Below are 25828 nucleotides of genomic sequence, written 5' to 3' on the forward strand. Positions count from 1 at the left end.
TTTACAAATTGGGAATAAACTTGGAAATCCCATGTTCCTATTGCCCTTGAATATTGGTTCAAAATCTTGAATGCGATTCTCCAGTGTCTCCAAACTATTGGCTCTTTTCGAAATAGGGCGCCAGGGTCCCCGGTCCAATGCCACGGAGGAAGGCACGCGCCCCCGGAAACACTCCTCCCCTGTGGGCGACGGTTGAGGGGCGCGGCTTCCGCGCATGCTCCGTATGCTCGCGCCCCCTCCCCTAGAAACGGGCTCCCCCCGCGTGCGCAGGTTCGATGGGTAGCCGGACGCGGAAGAACTGGCCCCGCCGAGGCTCCCGCTTCCGAAGCGTGGGAGGCTGAAGAGCTGGCAGGTTGTAGATTTTGATCTTGGCCCTTACGGGTTCCCCGGCCATTAGAACCTGAGAGGAAGAGGAGGCACCGGTGGCGGCAGAGGGGACGAATCCTTCCACCAGTCCTCAAGGCGGGAGGGGGCAGGGTCGGGAGAAGCCCCGATCCCAGGGCTGAGGAGTCTCCGGACCGGATCCCGGAGCATGGGGGGCTGGACAAAGTCCCCGAGTATGGGGAGCTGGATCCGCCGAGACCTCCCAGCCGGGCCCTGCCCGACTGTAGGGTCCTGGTTGCTAACGCTGCCCAGGGAGCCGCGGCATCTATAGCCGGTCCCCGCCGGTGGCGCTCGGCGGGAAAGACAGAGGCATGAGTTCCACCATTGCCTAGTTTCCTCCCCGTCTTCCTCTTCTCCCGCTGGCCTTCCTCTCTTCCCCATACCTCCTCCTTCCTTCCCGTCCTGTGCTATTTCCCTACCGTCTTTCCTCCTTTCCCTTACCTCTGCCCTACCTCTCCATCGATCCTCTTTCCACCCCCCTTCTTCTTTTCCCTCCTCCCGCCATCCGTCTTTCCTGTACTACCTTTCTTCATTCTGTCGCCGTCCAACACAATCTCCATCCGTCTCCCCTTTCTCACCACCGTCCTCTCTCTTCCTCATCAGCTTCCTACCCTGCCCCTCCTTCTCCTCCTCCTCCTCCTCCCCTAGTTTCTCCACCCCCAAGCCTCCGCCCCTTAGCCCCCGCCCCCAGCTGCCAGTCCCCAGAACCTCAGTCCTGCAGTGAGTCTTGGAAGCCCATAGCTAAGCACCAGGAGCAGAGTACTGCCCGCTGTGCCTGCCTGAAAGTCTCCGACATGGCTCAGGAGAAAATGGAGCTGGACTTTGAGCCTGACATATCTCATGCGGCCACCCTGAGAAGATCCAACAGCGCTCCCCTGATCCATGGGCTCAGGTGAGCAGGCCTGGGGAGGATGGAGTATGGGGTCCAGAGGCTTCGTGACCCTGTGCAAGCTGTCTTCCTTTTCGGTGTGGGTTTCAGCTTTTCAAACCAAGGGGGTTGGAGACTTGTTTGCTGGACAATGACTTGGGTCCCAAGGGGGAGTAAAAGTTTGACCTCAGACTCTGCTCCATATGGGAGAAACACCACCCCCCACACCTGGGGACCATGTTGTCCCACTCTAAAAGGAACTGCAGACAGCTTCTGGCCCTTCTGACAGGTTGCTTCCTGTATCTAATTTACACGAGGGAATGAATGTCAGACTGAAGCCCCTGGAACTAGGCTTGCAACTTGACACTTGGCTTTAAGAGCTGCTATGTTTAAGCTGAATTTAGAACCCTGGCATTAGCAGAGGTTTGCTTTAATAAATAACAGTTTATCTAATAACTTGTAATTGAATGGTGTGTTCATGTCACATTGAGCTGTATTTGCCCAAATGTTTTCAGATTCTAAATCTGCCAGACGTGTATTTCAGTGAACAAAAAAGGAAAGGTGGCATGTAGCTTTGGTTAGTGGAAACACAGGTTTGACACAACAATAGAAAGAACTGACCCTTTAACTTGTGGCAGAGTTTCATGTTTTCATGTGAATAAGACACCAGAGAGTCTATTTAAAAGTAGGATCTTGTGAGAGTGAAAAAGTTAGATTGGCTAACCTACTAAGCCATTACATTTCACTTTTAGAAGTAGACAATTCATCTTAGGTAGAGAGCCAATTTGCAAGACCCTTCAAAAATGACATTAGTCCATAAAAGGAGATGGGAGTACAATTAACCAAAACTATATTAATCAAGCACAGTGAAGGCATAGAAAGATAATTTGTATCTTATGAACTGACTATAACATCTTCATTTTGGTGACAATAACAAGTTTACCCTTTTTTTTCATTAAATACAATTTTAAAGCTGAGGGGTGATGGAGTGGCTTTTGTTTTTCTGATGCTATCCTTGGCCCTACATTTTTAATATACTTTAAGAACAACTTCTTCTCTCTCCTTTTACACTGTGATAAGCAAACAATTGCTAGGGACTTGGATGGTCCTACTGACTTGCATTTAGATAACTGTAAAAAAAATATAGTACTGCTTTGTGCATCACAATGTAAGTAATTATTTGAAAGGTACTATGGTATGACAGAAGAAGGATAAGGCACATCTCTAAGCCTGATCCCAATTTTTACTCACTAGCTGTGCTCATGAATGAGTCATTGAAGTTTTCTGAATCTGTTTTCCCATTTAAACATTAGGGGACCTGAAGTATACAATCTCAGTGGTCCTTTGGAGCCCAATCCAATTCCATTCTGAAAATCCTTCAGCTCTCTCTTTTGATGTTGGGAATGGAACCCTAGGCTTTGTGCATGCTAGGCAAGCACTGGGCCACTGAGCTATTGTTTACCTGTTACTGACACAGACTCTACTAGGCACTGCAGGGACATTTGATAAAAATGAATAAAGCATCTTTGTACCAAGAGGTTTAAGACACATGCACTTTTTTTTTTTCTTGCTGAGGAATACTTTTTCTTTAATAAAAGGTAAAGTTCGGGCTGGGTGGTATAGCTTAGTAGTAGAACCCATTCTTAGACTATGTGAGGCCCTGGGTTCCCCCCAGCACTACAAAAGAACAAAAACAAGAAAGCAGGGCTGTGAGAATAGTTTAGTGATAGAGTGAGCTTAACATATGTAAAGCCCTGGGTTTGACCCCCAGCACCATTAAGACGGTATTTTTTAACTGGGCATGGTGGTGAGAGTTTGACAGTGGGGCCCAAGAGCAGCCTGGGCAATATGCTGAGACCCTGCCTCAAAACAAAAAGAAAATAGATGTTTCAAGAAGCGTGCCATCTCCCAGTGTGTTCTTGGGGTTCAAAGGAGGAAATGACAGCACTCGGGAGGCTGAGGCAGGAGGATCGCCACAAGTTCAAGGGCAGCCTAGGGCCGGGGATATAGCTCAGCTGCATGAGTGCCTGCCTGGCAAGCACATGGTTCTCAGTTTGATTTCTGGTACTGAAAAAAAAAAGGGCATCCTAGGCTACATATTGAGTTCCAGGTCAGCCTGAGCTACATAGCAAGACCCTGCCTCAAAAAACAAACAAAAAAGGAGGGAATGATTGCATTAGGTTTGTGGAATGAGTAGAGGTTTGTGGAGTGCCTCCGTGCAGGCCATGGTGTTTGAGGTGGGTGTGGAAGGAAAGGATCTCTACAGATAATAGGAGGGAGGGCATTCGAGGCACAAGGGGCAACTTGAGCTGGAAAAAAAATCTCAGTTAAGTTTATTCATTTAAGTTGCATTCAGAGGTACAGCGCATGTTTAGGTAGTGGCTTCTCCCCTTGAACAAGTGAAGGAAAGCACGTGCAGAACACCGTCATAACTGGGGTTCTGTGAGATAGACAGATAGGCAGCTCTGGTTTGGGGGCGTGGCTTTGACCGGAAGCAGCCGGGTTGAGCCAGTTTGAGGCCCCGCCTTACACCTCTAAGCGGTCTCCCGGACCCCTGAGCAGATCAGTGCTTGGCCAACTCCAGATCGCAGCACAGTTGTGAGTCCACAGTTCCACCAAGAGCCGAGAGGACAGTGAGGGGTTTTTCTTTGTTGGAAAGTAGGCATCCAAGATTTTATTCTTATGTACAAAATTGATGCTAATACACCTGAAAGATATTTTCGTGTAGAAGACATTAATCATTTTACTTTGATTTTCCAGCGACCTTTCACAGGTTTTTCAACCTTACACGTTGCAAACTCGGAGGAATAGTACAACAATTATGAACAGTCGCAGTTTGGTAAGTAAATATCCAAAGTGATTTAGATCGGAGAAAATACTTGAAAATGCGGTCTACTTCAAAATTATGTGGTACACCATAATTTTAAAAATAGAAGCTATTACCTGCCTTGTTGACTAGTTTTGCTGTGGCCATTCAGCTTTTGTTACAAAAGGAGACTAAAAATTTTATTTTTCTTTGCTGTAGGACTTGGTATTTTAAAAATTGGTCATTGTTATTGATTACTACTTTTCTCATATTTGTAAGGTAAATCAGGATTGTGACTTCTAACACTACCTGTAGAGAGTGGTTTTCACTTGTCCTAGGATGTAAGCATCACTTAAACAGTAGCAAAATCGTTGTTTCTGAAGTTCATCTGTCAGATGATGATGATTTTCGAAAGAGTCCTTTAAAGTGCTTTTATTTCTGTTCTTAGAAGAGCTGCTGATTGTGACTGTTGTTGATAGCTAAAGATGTTGCAGATTACCTTATTAAATGGTTGCTTTAGAGAAATTACAAAGGTTTTTGTGTAGTAGCACTTCACATGCAGAGCTCGCGCATCCAGCAGCTACGGTGCTCTGGAAGTCGTCTGCGATGTAAGCACAAGGACCTCTAAATGGCTGAACTAGATTTCCATAGTCTATGCACAAACGTTCATCAGTTTATTTATAGGAGTGCCTCTCCGACCTCTGAGTCATCTAAAATTTATGCACAATTGTAATAAGCTCCCAACCAAGTCGTATGTGAGAAACAGCAAATCAGATGAGGTATATTTGGCTTAAAGGTTTACTGGTAGCTGCTAACAAAAGAGGACAGGGTAAAACTGAAAAACAGGTTCCTTAAAAATCAGTTTGCAGCCAAGAAGCTATTGATAGCCCCTGAGTGTGTCACTAGAATGGAACCTTATAATAACATTTTTAAGCATTAACCTTTTCTGAAATTCCAGTAATACCTAATGGTATTTTGCATGGTACAGAGCACTGTTACATGTTTAATTTTGATAACAACCCTGATGAAATAGGCAGAGCAAAAAGTATTTTTCCTAATTAAAAATAGGACCAGCTAAGACTCAGACAACATAAATGGTTTGCTCAGAATCACACAGTACTAAGTGGTAGAATAGAGGTCTTCCAGTGCTATTCTGTTTGGTATAATCTGTTTGAGAAGGGAAAATGTAACACATTTTTAAAAGATTTCCAGCCAAAATGACTAAAAATACTTAAAGGGGCTAGCTATCTAGAGGTTTGCTTTGCTTCACCTCCTTCCTTTGGCATACTGGAAAATATAACCACTTATTTTTGCTAGCTGTATGAAAGATGTTTTTGCATTTTACACGGCTGTGACCCTGTGACCCTGCATAGCAAAAAAGAGAAAAAAATGAATTTGCCTCTCTACACTCCAGTTACCTTTGTAAAACGTGAAGATTCTTACCACCTCCAGTCTAGGTTTGTCTCGTTACTCCCTGACAAATACCTCATTTTCTGAAGGGGCTATGGTGATTCACTGCTCTTGATGATCCTTATGCTACCCTTCACCCCCATCCTGTTGTCTTTCTGTCTAGATTTCTGATCCTTTGAGACCCAGTTTAATCCTTATATCTCCTTTGTACAGGTTTCCACTGTTATGATAATAGTGACACTGCCTATACGTTGTCGGAGTGCTCTCTATAAATCACAGTGTTCTTAGCGGTGTCTTATAGTAAACTGCAGAGTCAAGGGTTCGCAAATAAAATAGAAAGGAGGGGAAGGTACAAGAGACAGGGAGAAGTAGTATCTTCATGATTTACCAGCTGGTTAGACGTTAGTGCAGGGAGAGGGAGAACTCTGAATTGATTGAAATTGTGTTTCTTGGTGACCAGGGAAAGGGTGCCTTGATTAGTACTAGAGAAATCAAGAGGACTGGTAGTTTGGGGGAAAAGAAGGTGACTTCTTAGGGGAAAGTGGGGTTTAAGGTGCCACTAGTTTTGTGCTGTTGTCCGAAGCCGTATTCTGAATCATTGTTTTTTGTTTGACTCTGCCAGTTTCCCTGCTCCCCACTTCTCACTGCCAGCCCGTGAGCCTACTCGCTGCACACAGAACATAGACACTTGTCTTATATAAACATCAGCTTTCTTCTCCTTAAAATGTCTCCGCCTTCACATACAGCACCACTCCCTGATGCTTCATGTGTTTCTGACTGTCCTGTCACTTTGCTCTGTCTGTGTCTCTCCCTCTCTGGCGCTTGTCCTCCCACCGTCTTCTCCTGACTCACCCATCTGATGCAGGGAAAACAAACTGTTTCCTTTCTCATAGGTTTCTCCTTCCCTTCCCTTCCTTTCCCCAAGCTTTGTCAAAGTACGATCAACACTCATCTGCCTCTGATTCTTTGTCTCCTAATTTCTTGCCAATTTGTAACCTCACAATTCCATTAAAAAACTATCCTTGAAAATGTCACTCATGTCCACTTAATTGCCAATGCCAGGGGGCTCATTTCTTATCCCATTTGAGCTCTGTTTTACTTGACAACGTTAGCAACATTTTGTTGAGGCTCCTGGCTTCTTTGTTTAGCTGATACATTACTCTCATTTCTGGTTCTGGACACAGCTTTGCTGTTCTGCATCCCTCTGTCTGGGCCACTTGTCTAGTTTTGTCTAAAATTGACAAGTTTGTATATTATGTAAGCATAACATCTAAATATCTGACTTTCTCCACAGTCTGTAGCCATCCTCACTTCGGTTTTCCTAATTTCACTGCCTTTTGGGTTTCTTTGGTTCTCTGACTGACACATGCATGATATCTTCCCTGTCACCCTGTTTGTTAGACAAACTCTCTACCTTTTCTGCTTGCTTGATAGATTAGTGTTTTTCAAATGGCCGTATTGAGAGTTCACCCGTAAATACATATTATTTTCATAATGGAAAACAAACCTTAAAAAAGATTTTTCTGGTAAAGGTTTTTTCTCTTTTGAAAACCTTGGAGAAAAAAAAGTAAAAGGAGTACATAGTGAAGGAATATTTTTAAGGTAAAATGATGTTTCAAAATTTTTGACAATTTTACCTGACTTAGCTTTTGCCTAAAAGAAAATGTTAAGCCAGGTGTGGTGGCACACACTTGTACTCCCAGTACTCTGAGAGGATGAGGCAAGAGGATTACACATTTGAGCCCGGTCGGAGGGACTTAGCAAGACTTTGTCTCAAAATAAAAAATCATAGTCCAGGCTGGCCTCGAATTCTTGGCAGTCCTCCTGCCTCAGCCTCCCAAGTGCTAGGATTACAGGTGTGCACCACCAGGCCTAGACGAAAGTAAAAATTAAAAAGGGGCTAGAGATGTAGCTTGGTGCAAAAGCACAGGGTTCAATCCCCAGCACTACCACCATCACTAAATAAATACTGCTTACTACATTAGTATTCAAAAAGTTTTAATAGCATAGGGCCTCTTAAGCAGGGTAATTGTCTCATTTGGTTTGTGGTATTACAGCTTATTTGCAGTAGTTGTTTATATTATGACAGTTATACCCTTTAAGGGCTATTGATTATGAACTCTGATTTTTTTGAAGGAATAGGAATTTGACCCCAAAATCATTTCAGTTTTGTGTTGTTAAGAAAAGGATGATGTAATGGAAAACAACAGTTACAACTTGCATGTTAATTTTTCTTTAGAAGGGATTATGGTGATAGTATTTGTGATCAAATCTTAGAGTTCATTTAGATTATGGAAAGAAAACCTCCTTATTTCAGTTTTAGAGTGTTTCCGAGAATATACTCCATAGGTAATATTATACTGGGCTTGTTAGCCTGCCTTCTGTTGGGTACATTGGTAATAAAATTTGTAACACTGGTGTTTTTTCTTTCCCTTCTCATCTAGTTCCTTATTTTAGATAAGTGGGGTAATGGATATTTCCAAGGCCCAGAGTCCTTTTCCCCCCAAATTTACACAGCTCTGCATTCATTTGGGAAAAGTGCTAAAGTCAGTGCCTCTCTAGCGACAGATGGTGCTTTGAGGTTGGACACCTGGTGTACTTTCTAAAGACTGAATGTACTGCCTCTAGTGCATTAATGTTCAGGGATTTAAAGCACTAAATTTCTAAGAAGAATATGAAAAATTATCTAGCAAGAGGTCGTACACCAGTACTGACTGCAGACTGCTGCTTTGTGATTCAGAAAATAGTAAATGTTTACTTTTTCTTTCCAGTTGCTGCCATCTTCAACTAATCGTATCCCTAGTAGCAGACTGCATCAAATCAAAAGGGTAAATTCTACTTACTAGCTCAGATCTGAAATTTTTGGATTTTACATTTTTATTGTGACTTTGAAGATTTAGATATTAAAAGGAGTCACAGTGCCACTCAGGTTAGTTGGCTGCACAATAAAATTATTGGGAGTGTGCAGATAAAATACAGATGTGCCATTGTTGACATTCTTAGAATGTTAGCTCTGCTCACCTGTCATTATGCCAAATAAGGTTAAAAAAAAACCTTATAATTTTATTTGGAACAGCAAACTGTGTGGATGACAAATAATTTATTAGCCCATATGTTTGTCCTTATAGGAAGAAGGCTTGGATATAATGAATAGAGAAACTGCGCATGAAAGGTTAGTGCTTCGAGACAGCAGGGCCTAGCCTCGTATATCTTATTTGTAAACACTGATGGCCTTTCCTTTTGCTTATTTAGGGAAGTGCAAACGGCAATGCAGATAAGCCAATCTTGGGATGAAAGCTTGAGCCTGGTAACGTTTTCCCATGTCTGCTTATTTTTTATCTTCTAGAAATCTTTGTCATTCACTAGCTTTGTTAACTGTTTTGTTTCCTTCCTATATGCTTCCAAATTAATTCTTATTTTTGATCTCTGCTTTTCCAGCAGAATATTAAAATAGATACATATCTACTCATAAAATGTCGGTGTGTTGTGAAAGTACGAGCCACTGTGTTCTGAATAGTTATGAGTAAATGACACTTTATGTTTACAGAGTGATAGTGATTTTGACAAGCCGGAGAAATTATATTCTCCTAAGAGAATTGACTTCACTCCAGTTTCTCCAGCGCCTTCACCAACCAGAGGATTTGGAAAGGTAGGATCATTGATGATGTATTAACTGTCTCTTTATACACTGAGCAGTTTAGTGTCTAAAACGTTTTATCCACACAACACCTCACTTTTAAAGCATACAGCAACTTGAATAAAAATCTCCGTTAGAAGAATCCTTTGAAAACCAGAGTACAAGCACTATTTTAATATTAAATGTATTTTTTCTAGCAATGCTTTTCACCATCCTTACAAATGTTTGTGAGTAGCAGTGGATTGCCATCAAGTCCGTTTGGTACTCCAAGACGATTTTCAAAGTAAGTGAAGTTGAATTTTTTTTTCGGTACCAGGGATCGAACTCCGGACCTCACCCCTGCTAGGCAGGCGCTGTGCCACTGAGCAGTATCCCCAGTGCAAACTTGAATTTTAAAAGTGATTAGAGTGCCCCTCGTTACATTTATCTCAAATCAGTTTTTCCCAATATTTTGTTATAGAAATTTTCAAACATGCAGCAAAATTGAAAGGATTTCACAGTGAACATCTATCTAGAGTCCACCAATGTAATGTATATATCAGGAAAAGGAAAACTTGTATAAGTATTTTAATACAAAATTTATTGAACCATTGTGAGATTAATAGAAGTTAACTGTGGCCGCTGCAATTACAAAAGGTACTCAAAGCAGTGACCATTAGCTGCCAGACATTTATTAGTATGGTGAAGTGCTGAAGTGTGTATACATTTTTTTTGGCAGACTCTGTATGCCCACTGACTATATTTTCTCACTAACATAGTATTAGAGTCTGATTTTTTGAAACTTTGTCCTGATTTATATTGAGAGGGAACACACATGCACACACACCCCATAATATACCCTTTGTAAGGAAAAATATATTTTAAGATTATAGATAGCTTGAAATCCAAATAATTTTTTTGATACTGGAAATCGAATGCAGGACCGTGCACTTGCCATGCAGGCACTGTACCACTGAGATATATCCCTGGCCCCAAATTACTTTTTATAAGGTATCTTTTCCTTTAAACTGTTCATGGTATTATTTTGTCTTACAGAATGATTTTTTCTTTCTTTTTTTTCTTCATTATTTGAGACAGTATCTCACTACACAGTTCAGGCTGGCCTTGAACTTGCTGTGTAGCCCAGGCTGGCCTCAAACTCACAGGAATCCTCTTGCCTCAGCCTCCCAAGTGCTGAGATTACAGGCATGTGCCACCACGCCCGGCTTTAGAATGATTTTTTAAATGGCTTAAAATGCCATGTTATTCCAAATTGCCATCTGCTTGATCAAATCGCGTATCAGCGTTCCAGTTCCTTAGCATATTACACAAACACTTCCTATTTCTGCTTGTATGAGCATAAATTTTATTCGTTCATTGATTTATGTATTTATTTGGTGGCCTGGTTATCATGCATCTTGGAAGTATTTCACATCATTCTATTTGTTTATTCCCTAAAGCCGGAGATATCAGAGTCCAGTAAAATGCATTAGACCCAGCGTTCTTGGTCCTCTTAAAAGAAAAGGTATGGAGCAGCGTGGTGGCTGGTGGGTAATACGGTGTTCTTGAGACCTGCTAGGAGAGTAGATTTTAAGTGTTCTTAGCACAAAAAAGAGGTAAATGAAATATTAGATGTGTTAATTAACTTGATTGCAATCATCATTTTTTAATATGCATTTTGAAAATATATGTGCACCGAATCACATACTCCTTAAATATACACAGTGTTGTCAGTTTTACCTCAATAAAGGTAAAGTGCATCACCCTTCTGGTGTTAAACCTAGTGAAACTTAAATTAAAAACTACGATTTCTATTGGAAATGAGCTTGTATCATTTTTTTTTCTAATGTTTCTAAAGAAATGTGAAGTATTCCCAACATAAGTTTTGTTTTCTTTTTTCCCAGCCAGGGACCCAGGGGTCTTCATGTCCTTTATTGCACAGGTAGGGAGGGAGGACACAACTAGTGCCCTTACCCTCATTGAAAGCAATCAGCCTACAGCCCTGCCATTGCTTTTCAGGGAGGCACAATGTCCTCTGTCTGTCCTAGAGCTGCAGGTTCTTCAGCTGGGGCCAGGCCCCACTCCTGGTCTTGGTGAGCACCTGAGTCCAGGGAGAGCCCAGGGACGGTGAGCTCATGTTTGCTGGTGACTTCTCAGGGATCCACGTGAAGTTTGGTGGGGACATCACGTGGAAACTTCTTGGGGTTCCTTTTCCAAGCCAGGTGGCCACACTCCCAAGATGGAGTCTCAACCACTCACAGCTCCTCTCGGGAAACAAGGTGCTTTCCCAGCATTGTCATGAGCCCACTGGGGCTTGCGGCTTGGAGGCTCTGGGGCAGGGCCTCTGCCAGTGGTTTCTTCCTCTTCTTCCTCTTCCTCTTCCTCCTCCTCCTGCTCCTCCTGCTCCTCCTGCTCACGCCCCTGCAGCAGCTCTTTGGCTTCTGCTCATTCCTGCTCCCAGTGCTCTAGTGCCCATGTGTGCCACAGCACCAGGGCACAGCACCGCGCGCATCACAGCCCACACGCCGTGAGGGTTCTCCACGCCAGAACTGCAGGCCACAAGGTGTCTATAGCGAAGACAAACTTGGGCCTGGGGTCTGGTGGGCTCATCTCCAGTGACAGAACCGGCCTCCCCCCTTGCAGGCAGCTCTCTTTCTCTCACTTCCTGCATCTTAATTCAGGGACTTTCTCTGGGCCAATGGGAAATCGACCTCCACTTGGGGAGTAGAAATGGCTCCCTGAGGTTGGAGGAGCTGCTGTCCAAGCTCCCAACATATGTCATGCTGTTCTAAATTTTGTAAACTAGCTGCCTGCTACTGCCTCTATTTTTTATACCTTACATCTGGATCATATCCATATTATCAGTATATGTTCCAAAACCATTGCCTCTCACTGATCTGAATGTAAAAAATGATACATCGTTGTTTTGTTACAGAAATATATAATAATGTCATAGTAAATATATCTGTAAACATACTGTATGTTCAAATATAAGATGAGATTACCCCCATCACCAAATTATGCCTAAACACATTACTCATATCTATAGTTTTGGTATAACAGGGTGCTTTTTTTTTTTGGTTTTTCTCCGGTACCGGGAACCAAACTCACAACCTTGCGCTTGCCAGGCAGGCGCTTTTGCCACTGAGCTAAATCCCCAGCCCCAACAGGGTGCTTTTTTAATTACCTTACTTTGTGCTAAAAAGGATTAAAGTCCCAGTCAGTGCAGTTTCAGATAATTATACGTATATTTTTTATTTTTATTTTTGTTCCTTCTGAGACCAGGTCTCACTATGCAGTTGAGGCTGGCCTTCAACTCACTTTGTAGCCCAGGCTGGCCCCAAACTTGCAGCAATCCTCCTGCCTCAGCCTCCCGAGTGCTGGGATTACAGTTGTGTGCCACCACGCCTGGCTCAGATGCTTAGAGAATGGGCCAGATGGCATAAAATAAAATTGGTTTAGTCATTGTTCTTCAGGCTAGAACTATATGATTATAAGATTCAGATGTTAATTAAACAAGAGTTTTACAGTGACTTTTAAAAACCAGCCCTGAAGTGGTTTCTTTCTACAGATCATCTTCAGGGCCAATAAACAAATGAACTCTCCTAATATTAGGAGAATGGATGGATATTTGTTGGCTTTGGTGAAATTTTGCAGTGACATGGTCACACACAGACTTAAAAAGTACTATATTTTAGGCAATTTAAAATTAAAGGTGATGTGATCTGGAAAATAGATCCTAATATAGTGACAAGGTTCATATTTAGGAATGTGTTTACATTATAAAGAATCTTTATTTAATCTTCCAAGGAGTTATTTACTATCTTAAGCATGTTCTGGGAGCAAGTAAGTGAAAATAACTCTTGGAAATAAAGTTATTATTGTTATCACCTTGATATTTGTTGAAGGAAATTAATGGAAATAGTTCGGGTGTTTAGTTTCATAGCTATTCCAAAATACACCAGCAGATGGAGAGATTCTTTGTTTAAAAAAGCTGAAGTCTTGCTAGTGAGGTGGAGTTGAAACCTCAGTATATTTTTAAAGCTGCATATTTATTAAAGCCTGGGGAAAAGGAAATACATGTATAACTTTTTCTGAATTTCAGCAGTTCCTAGAATAGCTTCAGAGTAAAGAGTACTACTTAATTAATTAGTGATATGGAGTAAATGAAAGTTGTATTTGTTCTTATTTGATCTTTTCCTGTCATAAGAACCTTGTACAGTTCTAAGCTCAGCTGTCAATTTCTTCTTGGAGTACTCTGTTTTCAAGTGCAAATAGAGTTTCCAAACCAAGGAATGTGCATGTTTTAAATAAAAATATTGCTTACTTGGAAAGAGGCTTCTAACTTAGGGTTGTTAGTTAGACAACTTTCTGATGGTAAAATGTTTAACATTATTCCTTTTGGTGCCAAGTTTTACTATTATTAGCTCTGAGAAAAATCTATAGGATTGAGTTAGCCAGTACAATACCAAGCTTGTTAATTGAATAATAATTGATTTCAGTTGTAGTTGTGCTTTCACACTTATATTTTTAATCATCATTTTTAGTAACAAACCTTTTAGTTATACACTGTTTACCACACAGCACTTCTTTTTGTCTTTTTTGAGATAAGGTTTTACTATGTAGTTCAGGCTGGCCTTGAACTCACTATGTAGCCCAGGCTGGCCTTGAACTTGCGGGAGATCCTCCTGCCTTAGCCTCCCGAGTGCAGGGATTACAGATGTGCGCCACCACGCCTGGCCAGACAGCACATTTTTAACTCACTTGATGTTATCTCAGGAAATGATCAGATGTTAAAGTATATAAAATAAATAATCTTTGCTAACCATCAAGCACAAAATATTCACTGTGAGCTTCAACTATTTGGGAATACTTTATTTTTACTGTTGGCTATCTTTATTTTACTTGTAATCAGCATTATACTGTTCTATTAAAGAATGTGTATATATAACATGCTATATATACTAAATGAGAAGGTTTTTTAAGACTGCTAAGTTTCTTGAATGAGGTATGTGGAAGTATATTTTTTATATTAAGACACATGGAAAAATAGTTTCTTAAGTAATGACTTGAAGAAGTAGTGTGAACTTTAGTTAAGCAAAGATCATCCCATTTCGGCACAAATCCTGCATTTGTAAAATCATTTCACAGTAGTATCATCTTTTTCTGATACAGGCGAGATGGAGACCGAAAGTCAGCCCAAGAGACTCTTTCAAGGCACCACCAACATGCTCTCTCCGGATGCAGCACAGCTGTCTGATCTCAATTCATGGTAAAAAGTGAAATGAAATCAAAAGTATATTAGGGTTGAAAAAGAACATCATTGAAATAATTGAGATAATTTAGAATGCATTCCGTTTTTTCTCCATATTCTCATAGAGGGGCATTCTGGAGAGAGGTATAGATAGTTTTGAACAACCAAGATCATGGAAAAGCCATGAATGCTTCCTTTGGAAGCGTGCATATCCTTTTGGTACCTTCCTTTTCATTTCCAGCTCCTGTTAGGTCAGCCTCTTGGGGAGATGGGATGCTGCAGTGTTAGCTGCAGCAGGCTGCTGTGAGAAACAGTCTCTGGGTGCTGGGGTAATGGACATCGACTGTGGCTGCTCAGCTTGCATTTTGAATTACCTACTTTTGACTTAGCAGAGAAGACCAGCATGGTACTCTCTTAACTGCATGATCCGTTGTATAAAATGTTTTACAAAATGTTGGGGTATTCCATCACAGTGCTCACTAAGGTTGCATTTTTATAGTAACACTTGCTGATTCTTATGGTCCCATCACAGAACTTAGTCTTACCCCCATCCTAGGCTAGGTCTCTAACTTAAGAACCTTCAGCACTTTCCTTACACCTGAAGTTGACTGCTTGGATGCTGTCTGGGTGACATCAGAGGGGTTTGTAGCAGTGACCAGGGAATATTGTAAGATATTCCAGGATGCTGTAATCAACTTTGTGAGTACCCGTGTTCTAGACAAAGTTACGTAATGCCTTTTAGAATTTTTTTGTTCTGTAAGTTTCACAGCTGAGAGTCTTATTTTAAAAAAAAACTCAATAAAGCACTCACTTTAAAAAAGGATGATACCCTTTAACTAGAAGAAATAGCTAAGCCACTTATAAGGTATAAGGATTGATGCTTCCTTCTTTCCAAATCTCTGTTACCATTTTGTGTAAGATAACCCGTATTTCCAGTTGACCAAGAAATCTCTCGTTGTTCTTGTTTGTTAGACTTTTTGATCTGTGCCATTTCATCTTGGATCAGATGCCTTTTAGGTTGTGCTAGCTGTTTTCAGCCCCACAGTCTCCTTTTGTCCTCTTCCCTGTATACTAGGTAGCTCAGTGTGCTAACTTTGGTACATTGCCTTTCCAGGTATTTAGGTGATTGTAAAGAGCAGTGTCCGAAGCTTGTCAAGAGGACACTTGTCAAGCTAACACGTGAAGCTCTATACTTAATGTGAACTGCATATTGCTTTTATGGTAAAGTGTGTTTGAATAGAGGCACATGACTATAAATAGGTTGCTAACTCAGTTACTCACCAGGTATCCAAGTTAAGTAAAAGATTACAGCCTTTTGCCAAGCTAAAAAATGCAGGGAGAGCGGCTGGACTGTAACTGAGTGGTAGAGGCCCTGGATTTAATCCTCAGGACAACAAAACAAATGAGTAAATGAATAAATAATGTATGAGTTGTTTTTATTATCTTTTTCCAGTACTGGGGATTGAACTCAGTAAGCTCTGAGCTACATCCCCATTCCATTTTATTTTATTTTATTTATTTTTATTTTATTTTATGACAATAAATAAAATGACACGGTCTCATTGAATGACCCAGGCTTGCCCCATACTTGAAAAGCTCCTGCCTAAGCCCCCTGAGTAGCTGGGATTATAGGCATGTGCCTATACCTGGTTGAGATATATTTTTGTATTGTCTTAGGCTGACTGCTGGAGGCTGTAAAACAAGTTCACACAAATAAGAAAGAAAGAGAAGGTGTAGTACTTAGCAGTGGTCCTCACTCCTTGTGCAGGCATTTATTCCTCTGAGGGGCACAGCCTCAGCCATCTGGGGCAATGGTAACTGGAAGACTTGTTTCTGTGAGTGCCTGTGAAAACCCTGGTAACATTGACATTAGTGGTGCAGGAAACTTAAGTACAAAAGGATGTTGCCTCCCACGGGGAGAGCTTTGCTTTATTCATGACCACGAATAGAGTGCAACATATGGCCCAGGTAATCTGTGATAAAGAAATGTATTCCTCAGAATTCATGGAATCTAAATATCAAAAACATTTACATACTAGTCAGATGTGACAACACATGCCTGTAGTCCCAGCTTGTCTCGAGAGGCTGAGACAAGAACATTGCCTTAGCCCCCAAGTTCAAAATGAGCTTAGGCAGCATAGCAAACGCCTTTCAAAGAAAGGATAGTTAAGTAAATAAGCAAACTTTCAAGTAGTGCATTTAGTCACTTTGTCGTCTCTGTACTTCTGAGGTTATTAAAGCTTACAATTGTACTAAGACTTTTAGGACAGCTTATATACTAATGATGCTGACATTTATGCTTGCAGTGAAGAGATTTTGCATATGAATTACTCTTTTTGTGTAGAATCTGGATCCTGCTTTTGTATAAACTTTTCTTCTATCTCTTACATGCAATTTCACTGATCAAAATCAGACATCCATATTTTTAGAAACAGGGACAGAGATAGGAACCAGCTGCATTCTAGTTTCCATTACCATGAATGGCAGTCTACTTGATAAGGAAACGAAGGAAACAATTTTTATACTACCTTTTAGAGAGCAGATAAAAGATCACATCATTAGTAGTTATCTCATCGTTTTAATCTTTATGGTTTGTTCTCTGCCCTACCCTGCACAGAAATGGAGTAGATAGGTTTTACAGCCTTCACATTTATGTGCTAGATAATAATCTTAAAAATCTGACATCTTTGAAGTATAAATTAAATTTAAAATTTGAGTATAGACCCGTTTAGAATTTGTCCAGTGAGCCATACTTTTTATTTTGTATTTTATACTAATTAAAAATTTTGAAATCATTGCCAGCCAGATCTGGGAAACATCACCAGGCACAATATAGGAATTATGTCATTCTGTATTTAGTCCTTGGGGACATCCAGAGTCATAGCACACCTTTCAGAAGCGTACCTTTGCATGGTACTTGGGTTCTTTTTGCATGTTGGGAACTCTTATCCTGCTCCTCATTTTGTTGGGAGTAGGACTGTATGTACCTACAGCATGCTGTATCAAAGGGACTTTCAGGACTCCTGACCCTGAGGAGTATATAACAATAAAAATAGTTTATTTTTCCTACATTAAGGAAAAAATTGACCTGTGAATTTCCTTGTCCAGTGCATCAGTCTTTATTTTTTGAGAGAGGGTCCTGCTATATAGTTCAGGCTGGCCTTGAACTCACTGTGTAGCCAAGGCTGGCCTCAAACTCACCACGATCCTTCTGCCTCAGCCTCCTGAGTTCTGGGATTATAGGCATGCACCATCACACCTGGCCAGTGCATCAATTTTAATGCAATGTTTTATTTTTACTTTTTTTTTGAGACAGGGTCTCACTGCGTAGTTCAGACTGGCATTGAACTCACCATGTAGCCCAGGCTGGCCTCTAACTCATGGTGATTCTCCTGCTTCAGCCCCCTGAGTGCTGGGATTACAAGCATTCATCATGCCCAGCATGGCTATATATTTTTACATTTTATATTAGATTTATCTTAGTGGTTCTGGAGTACTGCCATTTTTAATGCCATACGTGTCATCATCATAAATATATGACAGTTATAAGACAATAAGTTTTAATCATGATTTATTTAATAAATTAATAGAAACGTATACATATATAGTACTGTAGAGATACTTAAATTCCTGTTGACAAGATAACTGTGGTAATGATCGGATTGAAATACGTGATCTTAAAAACTTGTATGTTATTGGTAATAATAATGCTAGGCCTTTCTAATGCAAGAGAACGAAGACAGAAGTCATATGTACCAATCCAGCTCTTAACAAAGGGTGTTAGGATGCCCATAATCTCACCTTTTACCGTGGCTAGTTTCTACTGTGTTACCAGTGTGCCATTACTCTGATAGAACCTAGCTTATTGGTCAGACAAGGTACACAGGGGCTCAGGAAGGTGAGTGATTACCTGAGTCACACTGGACATCCTAGTTTTGCCCTTAGAATATTTGAATGATTGGCTTATGCTATACTTTCACCCTTAGTTTTTCTAGACTGAGGGTACTAGCACAGTCATGGTACTTTCAATTCTGTCATTCTAGTATTTCCTCAGCATGTCTATTCAGTTGCTAGAATGAATTAGTTCGCTTTTGATTCAGGTACTGCTATGTCCAGTGTGAATTGTCTAAGTGCTCTGATTTTTCTGCAGTTGTCAGCCATTAGCTGGAAGTAGGGCTCATTAGCACCTCCAACAGAGCTTAAGCAAGAAAGAGAAGAGAGGAACTCAAATCAGAGCAGACTTTGTTGCTGTTAGAAGCTCTGGCATAAGATTTCATAGTGGTCACTATGAAAATTTGTGTAGTCATTTCCTGTGGATTAAAGAATTGTATAAGTCTTACTTTATATGGAAAAGAATTGGGTTACATGTGACCTGTAGGTTCTGATTCCATGCTGATATGTAGTCATGCCAGATTTATTAGAACAGAAAGTAGATTTTAGTTTCATAAAAATGTCTAGGCAAAACTCCTGCATCTAAATTGCAGTGGAGCCTAAATGTAAGTATGCTATTTTTTTGTTAATCAACAAAATTATGTATATATATAATAATAGGAAATTATGAAATAAAATGTTCAGGTTTTTAATTATTTTTTGGTAATTTCTTCATTAGTTTATTTTTTTATGGTGATCAACAGTGTTAGTAGAAGAATTTCGCAGGAGTCATATTTTATGTTTTTGAATGGATTGATGATTCACCCAAGCAAGGAGATCTTAATCCAAATGCAGTCTTTTAACCCCGGGCTCGCCATAAGTATGGTGGTTGGAATAAAGAATTCTTTATTTATATTCAGATTATCTGCACAGTGGCCAAATTTTAATCTAAGCGTGTTTCTTCCTGCCAAGTAGCATAGAGCGTGTCCTTCGGCTGCCCAGCTAGTATGTGCTTTTTAAGAAAGGAAATTCATTTTAATATTAGTCTAGGCAAAAAGCTGCAGGAGGAAAAGTTACATATGTTCCAGAGGCAAATAGAAAGGTCTTTTGATTTCCCACTGTCTTGGATTATCTGTGCAACTCTCTTTCAGGAGTTTCAATAATTCATATTTCAGACCTGTTTTGCCACTTGGTTGAACAAATATCAGAGCCAACTAAATTTTCCAAACTTCTTACTTAAAAGTCGGACTGTTAATGATGCATTTCACAGCAATGAGCATAATGTAGGAGTAGTGTGGAATATACTATTTCCATTTTTATTTTTGCTTTTCGAACCCCTATTTGTAGTCTGTTTCCATCTAAAAACCCACAAGCAGTAGAAATAAGTACCAGTGAAGCCTGGAGGTATAGCTAAGTGGTAGACGCTCGACTAGCATGCCGAAGGCCCTGGGTTTGATTCTCAGCATTGCAAAAAAGGGAAAAAAGAAGAAAGAAATTATATTTTAAAGAACAGTAGCAATGCAAGAAGGGGAGTTATATTTCACTGAGGGGAGTATAGAGCCCAGAGACTTACAGATGTACCATAGGTTACATAACACCAGAAATACTTCAACTTGGAAATTCATAAAATATCAATATTAAAGCCTCCTAACATTTAGACATTGTATTTTGTGTAGAACAAAATGGGCTTTTGCAAATGAGTCTAGGGTCCACCCTTAACCTTGAGCCTATATTTTTTGGTTCATGATTCCTTTTCTAATTTTATGCTTTTTTTTTCTATTTTTTTTTAAAGTTTGTGCAGATTTTTAAACTGCCTGACTCCCTCTCCAGCTTTGTCTCTTACTATATTCTCTTTACTCCTTTTACTAGAGGTGCACTGGTCTGCTTTTGATTTCCTGAACTCCCCTGGCTTCCTCCAAAGCCTTCCCTAGTCAGTGCCTACTCATCTTTTACATTACAATGCATGTAGCATCTCTGAGCAGTCCTTCCCTGGTCCTCCAGGTTAAATCAATGTACCCATGTGGTAGAATCTCATGACCCCTTGTATCCTTTATTACTTGTATCATAAGTTACATTTATTAGCATGTTTATTTAAATGTCTGTCTCCACTGTTCTATAAAATCAGTGAGAGCAGGGACCATGCTCGTGTTTCACACCGTTGTCCCTCTAACATCTAACATACTTTCTGCACTGGCTAGCATTCAGTAAATATTAGAATAAACAAATGAGTGAATTCAGAGCAGACAGCACAGGGCTTATATATTGGATCAGTGGGGATTAAAGCCAGAAAGGCAGCTTGATGCCAAGTTGTGAACACTTGGTTCCATGCTGAAGTCGGAAGCCAATTTTATGAGACAGGCAGCTTGGTTGTTGGAAGCAGTGAGCAGCACCTGGGCCAGTTGGGGGAAGTTATCCCCAGAGTGTCGAGGCACTAGGTGTCCAGAGCAGTTTGAGTGGAAGGATCTGAACAGGGGTCAGTTCCTACATTTAAAGAGGCAGAGGGGACAGGGTATTGGGACCATGGGTACAAAGCATGCATTTTAGAAGCTTACCTGGGGAATAAAGTGAGGGATCAAAGGAAAGGAGTCTTTTAGAGATAGCAGGGTACTCTTTGCAGTTTGAAAGCAGGAAGAAAGGAAACAGTGTAAGAAATTCATAAAAAGAAAATAATATGAAAGATTTATGATAAGAGAAAAATCAGAAGAAAAATGCATTGGATTTGAAGGTCTCTTGGGAATGAGCAAGTGATCAACTCTAGGATGGGTGAAAGACTTTATTTTAGAATAGAGAACTGGGAAGCAGTATGCTTGATGTCAACCTTCAACCAGTCCAAGAATGGGTACCTCAGTAAATAACCATTCCTCGCACTTCAAGCCTGGTGGTAAGAAGAGAAGTAAGGACGAAAGTCTCTTGAGCAAGTCGTCAAGGAACCCCTCATCAAAACCATAGCATATCAGGAGGAATGTACATTGTGTGTTGCACAGCATTATGTCTCTGGGTTGGGGTGCTCAGGTGATACAAGACTTTAAGTCCTTGGGTTTTTGTCCAAATTTCATAATTTTGCAGATATCTCAATATAGTACATTATGTAGTTCATTGCTGTTGCTTTTATGCTTTTTATTATTTACAACTGCTTTACCAATGTGTGAGTCCTTGAAACTGTGTTGTTGCATGTTATGTTTACCCTGATAGATGCATTTGCTTATAATTCTTTTTGCTTTGTCCTCAGTCCGGATGTTATGGATGGCAGTAGTAGCAGCAGTGGCTTATCCTCAGACTCACTGGCTACAGGCAGCGCTCCCGCAGAGTCTTCAGTAGCATGCTCCAATTCATGCTCTCCGTTCATCTAGATGGATGATCTCTCACCCAAGTGACTTACCCATTTCTGATTTTTTTAACTGCTGTTTCCCACATAAACCATTCTGCGAGGAAAGCAGAGAACTTTGATCCATAATAAAGATCAAAGTCTGACCGTTGTCAACCATTCTAATGTTGTTTTTGGACATCTCTTTCCTCTAAATTTCAATTTTGTGAGCTTACTAATGTCGTTTTGTTTATCTCATTTTGCACCTAGTGACTCAATCTCAAATACTCATTTTTTATCACTTAGAGTTTTTTGTCTTAATACCTCAGTGAACACCTCTTTTCAAATCTCTGCGTTTGAGAAAGTCACTAATTTGTATTTTCTATGATTCTTTTACCCAGCAGTGATACAACAGAATTGATCAGAAATTCTCTTGCTTGAGAGATTTTTTTGTTTCTGTGGACATACTTTGCAGTCTCTTTATGTCATAGTGATACACAAATCACTTTTGATTATATTAAATTTTTACTTTCCTGCATTGGCTTAAAGTGCATTATTTTGTTTCCCTTCCCTGTTTGAGCTGCTTTCTTGCCATTCCTCACAAAGAGGAAGAAACACGTAGCTGCTTCCATCACTACCCTTACTGCTTCTTTGCTGCTGAGTGTATGAAGTGAGCATTGATTTAATATCAAGAATGTAATTGAACGTAGGGGATTAGTCACTGCGGGTCCTTGTGACTTCGATACCACAGTTGATATTTCTCACCCCAGACCTGTAGCCCTAAGGAATATATAAAATATTATTGATATTTCTAGGTGGTGTTACCAAGGAGAAGAAATTCCTGCCTTGACCAGATGTGTGGAGCATCTTCAAATGAATGAATAATGTTCTGTACACAAACCACTGTGTACAAAAGCAGGCGTCCATGGAGCTGTCAGTGTTTGTGGTAGTATCATGGGGGCTTAAATGCCTTGGGTACATTGTCATGCTAGAAGGGATGTATATTGTAAGATCACATGGAAAGGGAAGCTTTGTGTGACTGCCACGTACTGTTTTAGTTGCTGCTTTGTTCTGATTCCTTTTTGTTATTAGACTTGTTTGTTTTGTTGTGTGGTGATGGGTGTTTTGGTTATTGTGTTGTCCTCAGAGTGGGAATCCAGTTCTTATTCATGCTGTGTTATCATCCAGGCAGTTTACTATCTATAAGGAAGCTTTTAGGAGTTGAAAAAGTCAGTGTTAGCGTGCATTCTGCTTTAAGGAAGCTGCTTGAGCCGTAAACAGTATACAAGTTAGCAAGTGTGAAGTACCAAATGTTATTTAATTTTTCTAGGAAGAGTCTCCTGAATGAGTCATTTAAGAAATCTTGAGTGTAATCTAATGTTCTGTTAATGTACTATTTACTTCATTATGTAAATGTCTGTTCTGATAAGTTTCTGTTAGTACTTGGACATTGTGTATGGAATGTCTGTTTAATATGCACATTTACACACTAGGATCATAATATTCCATTTTAAGTGAATGTAAGGAACAAAAACTACTGCACTTGGGTCTTGAAGGAAAGCTCCTTGGACTTGAAAATGATGTGCTTTGAAGGCACTTAGAGACTAGTAATAGTTTGAAGGGAAACCTGTGCTCTTTCAATTATTAGAGAGCATCGCTTGGCTTGCAGCACAGTAATTCTGTCGCAGAATCAGACGTGTTCTTTCTTTCTAATTGTAATCAGCACCATAACAGCCCTCACTGACTTTAGTTCTTGGGTTGTTTTGCCTGTGCAAAGTGCATAATCTGTCAAGCCTAATATATATGCATCTGTCAGGAAAGTAGACCCCTCGTGTGCTATTTAAAAGAAAACTTCTTTGATAGCATTCATTGTACCTATTCTGTTTGTAAAAGGGCCATACTAAGATATTTTGTCCCTGTAATGATGGTAGATGGTTTTGTCTTTCAGGAGATTTGTCTACTTTCACTCTACTTTCTTATTTGCCTTAAAGGAACATTTGTAAGTTCTAATTTAGGACTATTAAGAGATAACCTTTGAAATGTGGTGATCTTTAAATTTATTTTTGAAGTTCAGTGGTGGGGTAGAACCTGGGGAAGAAATTGTTTCAGTGGTCTGATTACCAGGAGGTAGGATAATTCACTTTGTTTAAACCAAGGGTCGTTTTTATGTGTTTTAATCAGATGGACTAGAGGCTGGACATAGTGGTACATGCCTGTAATCCCAGATACTGAGGAGGCTGAGGCAGGAGGATCACAACAAGTTTAAGACTAGCCTGGGCAAGACTTTGTCCCAAAGGGCAGAGGAACTAACTCAGTGGTAAAACACTTGCCTGTCTTGTGCGTGGCCCTGATTCAGTCTCCAGTACCAAAATAAATAAGTATATAAATAAATGGACTAGAAAGTTAAGTTTGTGCAAAGATTGTTCTGAAATAAAGAAGAGATATGCTAGCCCACAGATGAGCTTTGTTAACAGTGCTCCTTTATTTTTATATAAAGTCTAATATTTGAAAAGTGGTTATTGTTATAACGTAAAACTCTCTTCTTATTCTAATATTATATATTTCAAGTTTCTATTTGAAAACAAGTGTGAAGAGTAATACATTAGGAAAATCCTATAGATACTGTTTTGGCTTGATACTTAATCACTATGTTTCATAATAGCTTTTGGAATAACAAAGTTTTGTGAAATGCTGGCTTGTGTTTATCTTAGAATGCAAAGTTAATAAAGTATATACATGCATAAAATATAATATTTTAAAGTCTATCTCTTCAATTCTTTTTTACTTCCTGAATTCTTATTGCTCATCATTTTCTGCTTCCATATCCCAATAGTCTATTCTAAGGGCAAATCAAGTTTTATGTAAAAGCACATCAGGAATATGAAAGAACTAATAGATATATTGAAGTTCGGGCTATTTCCCCAAAGAGAAGTCTCCACATAATCTGTCAAACTTTTAACATGATTTTGCAGAGTTTGACAATTTAGAAGGTTTTTGCTAGGGTCACACATATTTATTTGCTTTCAATTTGATTTGTCTTCTTATATTTTTTACATATTTATAAGCCTCTATAAATTAATTTTAGGACAAGATTGGGTGGTGAAACACACAAAAATAAAACATTTTATGTATGAGCACTTATAAGTGCTCCATTTTATTTTTAGGGTTTTTTTTGATGAATAGACTACTTCATGTTAATTTCATATGTACAAAAACATTGCAAAAATAGCCTAAAGAATTTTCCTGTATCCTTCACCCAGGTTTCCTAATTGTTATCATTTAACCACATTTTTAAAATTCTGTGTGTGTGTGTGTGTGTGTGTGTGTGTGCGTGCGCGCACCATCTGAGAATAAGTTCTGATCCATGTGATATGTTGCAGACACAATACTTCACTATCCTTAAATGCTTCAATAAAAATTTCCTAAAGACAAGGACATTCTCGGTAACCACATTACAGCTATCAAAATCAATAAACTAATATTGATATAAAAGTGCCATCAAATTCACAGACTCATTCCAATTTGACTATGAGCCCAGTAATGCTTTTATTAGCAAGTGGAAAAAAATCTCCTTGTCCAGGATTAATCCAGATTCTACATAATTGTTAGGTGCCTAGTCTCCCCCAGTCTGGATTCCCTCATTCTCTTTGTGATCCTCACAGTTTTTAAAAATGCCAGCCAGTTACACTAAAATGTTCCTGAATTAGGGTATGTTTCCTCATGAGGAAAGAGTGTACAGTATAAATATTCTATTTCCTCTTTTCACCCACAGGTTTTAATGTCCATTGATATTTCCTACCCAGTGGTATTCTGATGACTACCTAATAGTGGTTCTATGTAATTCTATCACTCCTACATATTAGTCAGTAACTTACTGTGAAGAACTCATTGCCACCATTTATTGCATCTGTGTGGACTCAGAATCCTGTTTCAGATGGTGGGTTTTAATTCATTACCATAATTATTTTCATACTCAGTTTGTCTCACGTTTGGACAGTAATATCCCCTCTAAGCTCCTCTGTGTCCTGTCATTCTGGGGCAGCTTTTTACTTTCTGGCACAAGACATTTCCCATTTATACTTCTCTTGCCCTAGCCCTAGAATCAGTCGTTTCTCTTAAGGATGCCCAATTCCTCTTCATAGAGAAGGGGATTTAGAAAGCAAGGCACAAGTACAAGGTGTGATCTTGCTACTGGAGCATCTTTGCAGAGCTTTGCAGCACACGGTGCACGGGTATGTGAATACTCATATACCATGTAAGTGCATGTGAAAGTACACACATGTATCTGTTTCTTAAAAAACCATGAGCTCAAACAT

General features: G+C 39.9%; 1 protein-coding gene across 9 annotated transcripts; it reads left to right on the forward strand.

Moving 5' to 3' along the window:
* Positions 1-236: 236 nt before the first annotated feature.
* Positions 237-24263, forward strand: Fam122b (family with sequence similarity 122B). 9 transcript variants are annotated; one of them, XM_013523083.1, is made up of 11 exons: positions 237-1276; positions 4013-4091; positions 8240-8296; positions 8597-8640; positions 8721-8775; positions 9016-9117; positions 9303-9388; positions 10545-10609; positions 10989-11026; positions 11104-11211; positions 14260-14343. In XM_013523083.1, exons 1-10 carry the CDS (start codon positions 1179-1181, stop codon positions 11179-11181), a joined length of 702 nt encoding a protein of 233 aa, XP_013378537.1. In that variant the 5' UTR covers positions 237-1178; the 3' UTR covers positions 11182-11211; positions 14260-14343. The 9 variants fall into 9 exon arrangements, with proteins under 9 accessions (XP_013378537.1, XP_013378534.1, XP_013378532.1 ...); XM_013523080.1 differs by lacking the exon at positions 11104-11211 and adding an exon at positions 22328-24263 and having other exon boundaries at positions 238-1276; positions 14260-14356; XM_013523078.1 differs by lacking the exon at positions 11104-11211 and adding an exon at positions 21438-22060 and having other exon boundaries at positions 239-1276; positions 14260-14356.
* Positions 24264-25828: the final 1565 nt, after the last annotated feature.

This window comes from Chinchilla lanigera, unplaced genomic scaffold (assembly GCF_000276665.1).
Source record: "Chinchilla lanigera isolate Chin_1 unplaced genomic scaffold, ChiLan1.0 scaffold00072, whole genome shotgun sequence".
NCBI classification, from domain to species: domain Eukaryota; kingdom Metazoa; phylum Chordata; class Mammalia; order Rodentia; family Chinchillidae; genus Chinchilla; species Chinchilla lanigera.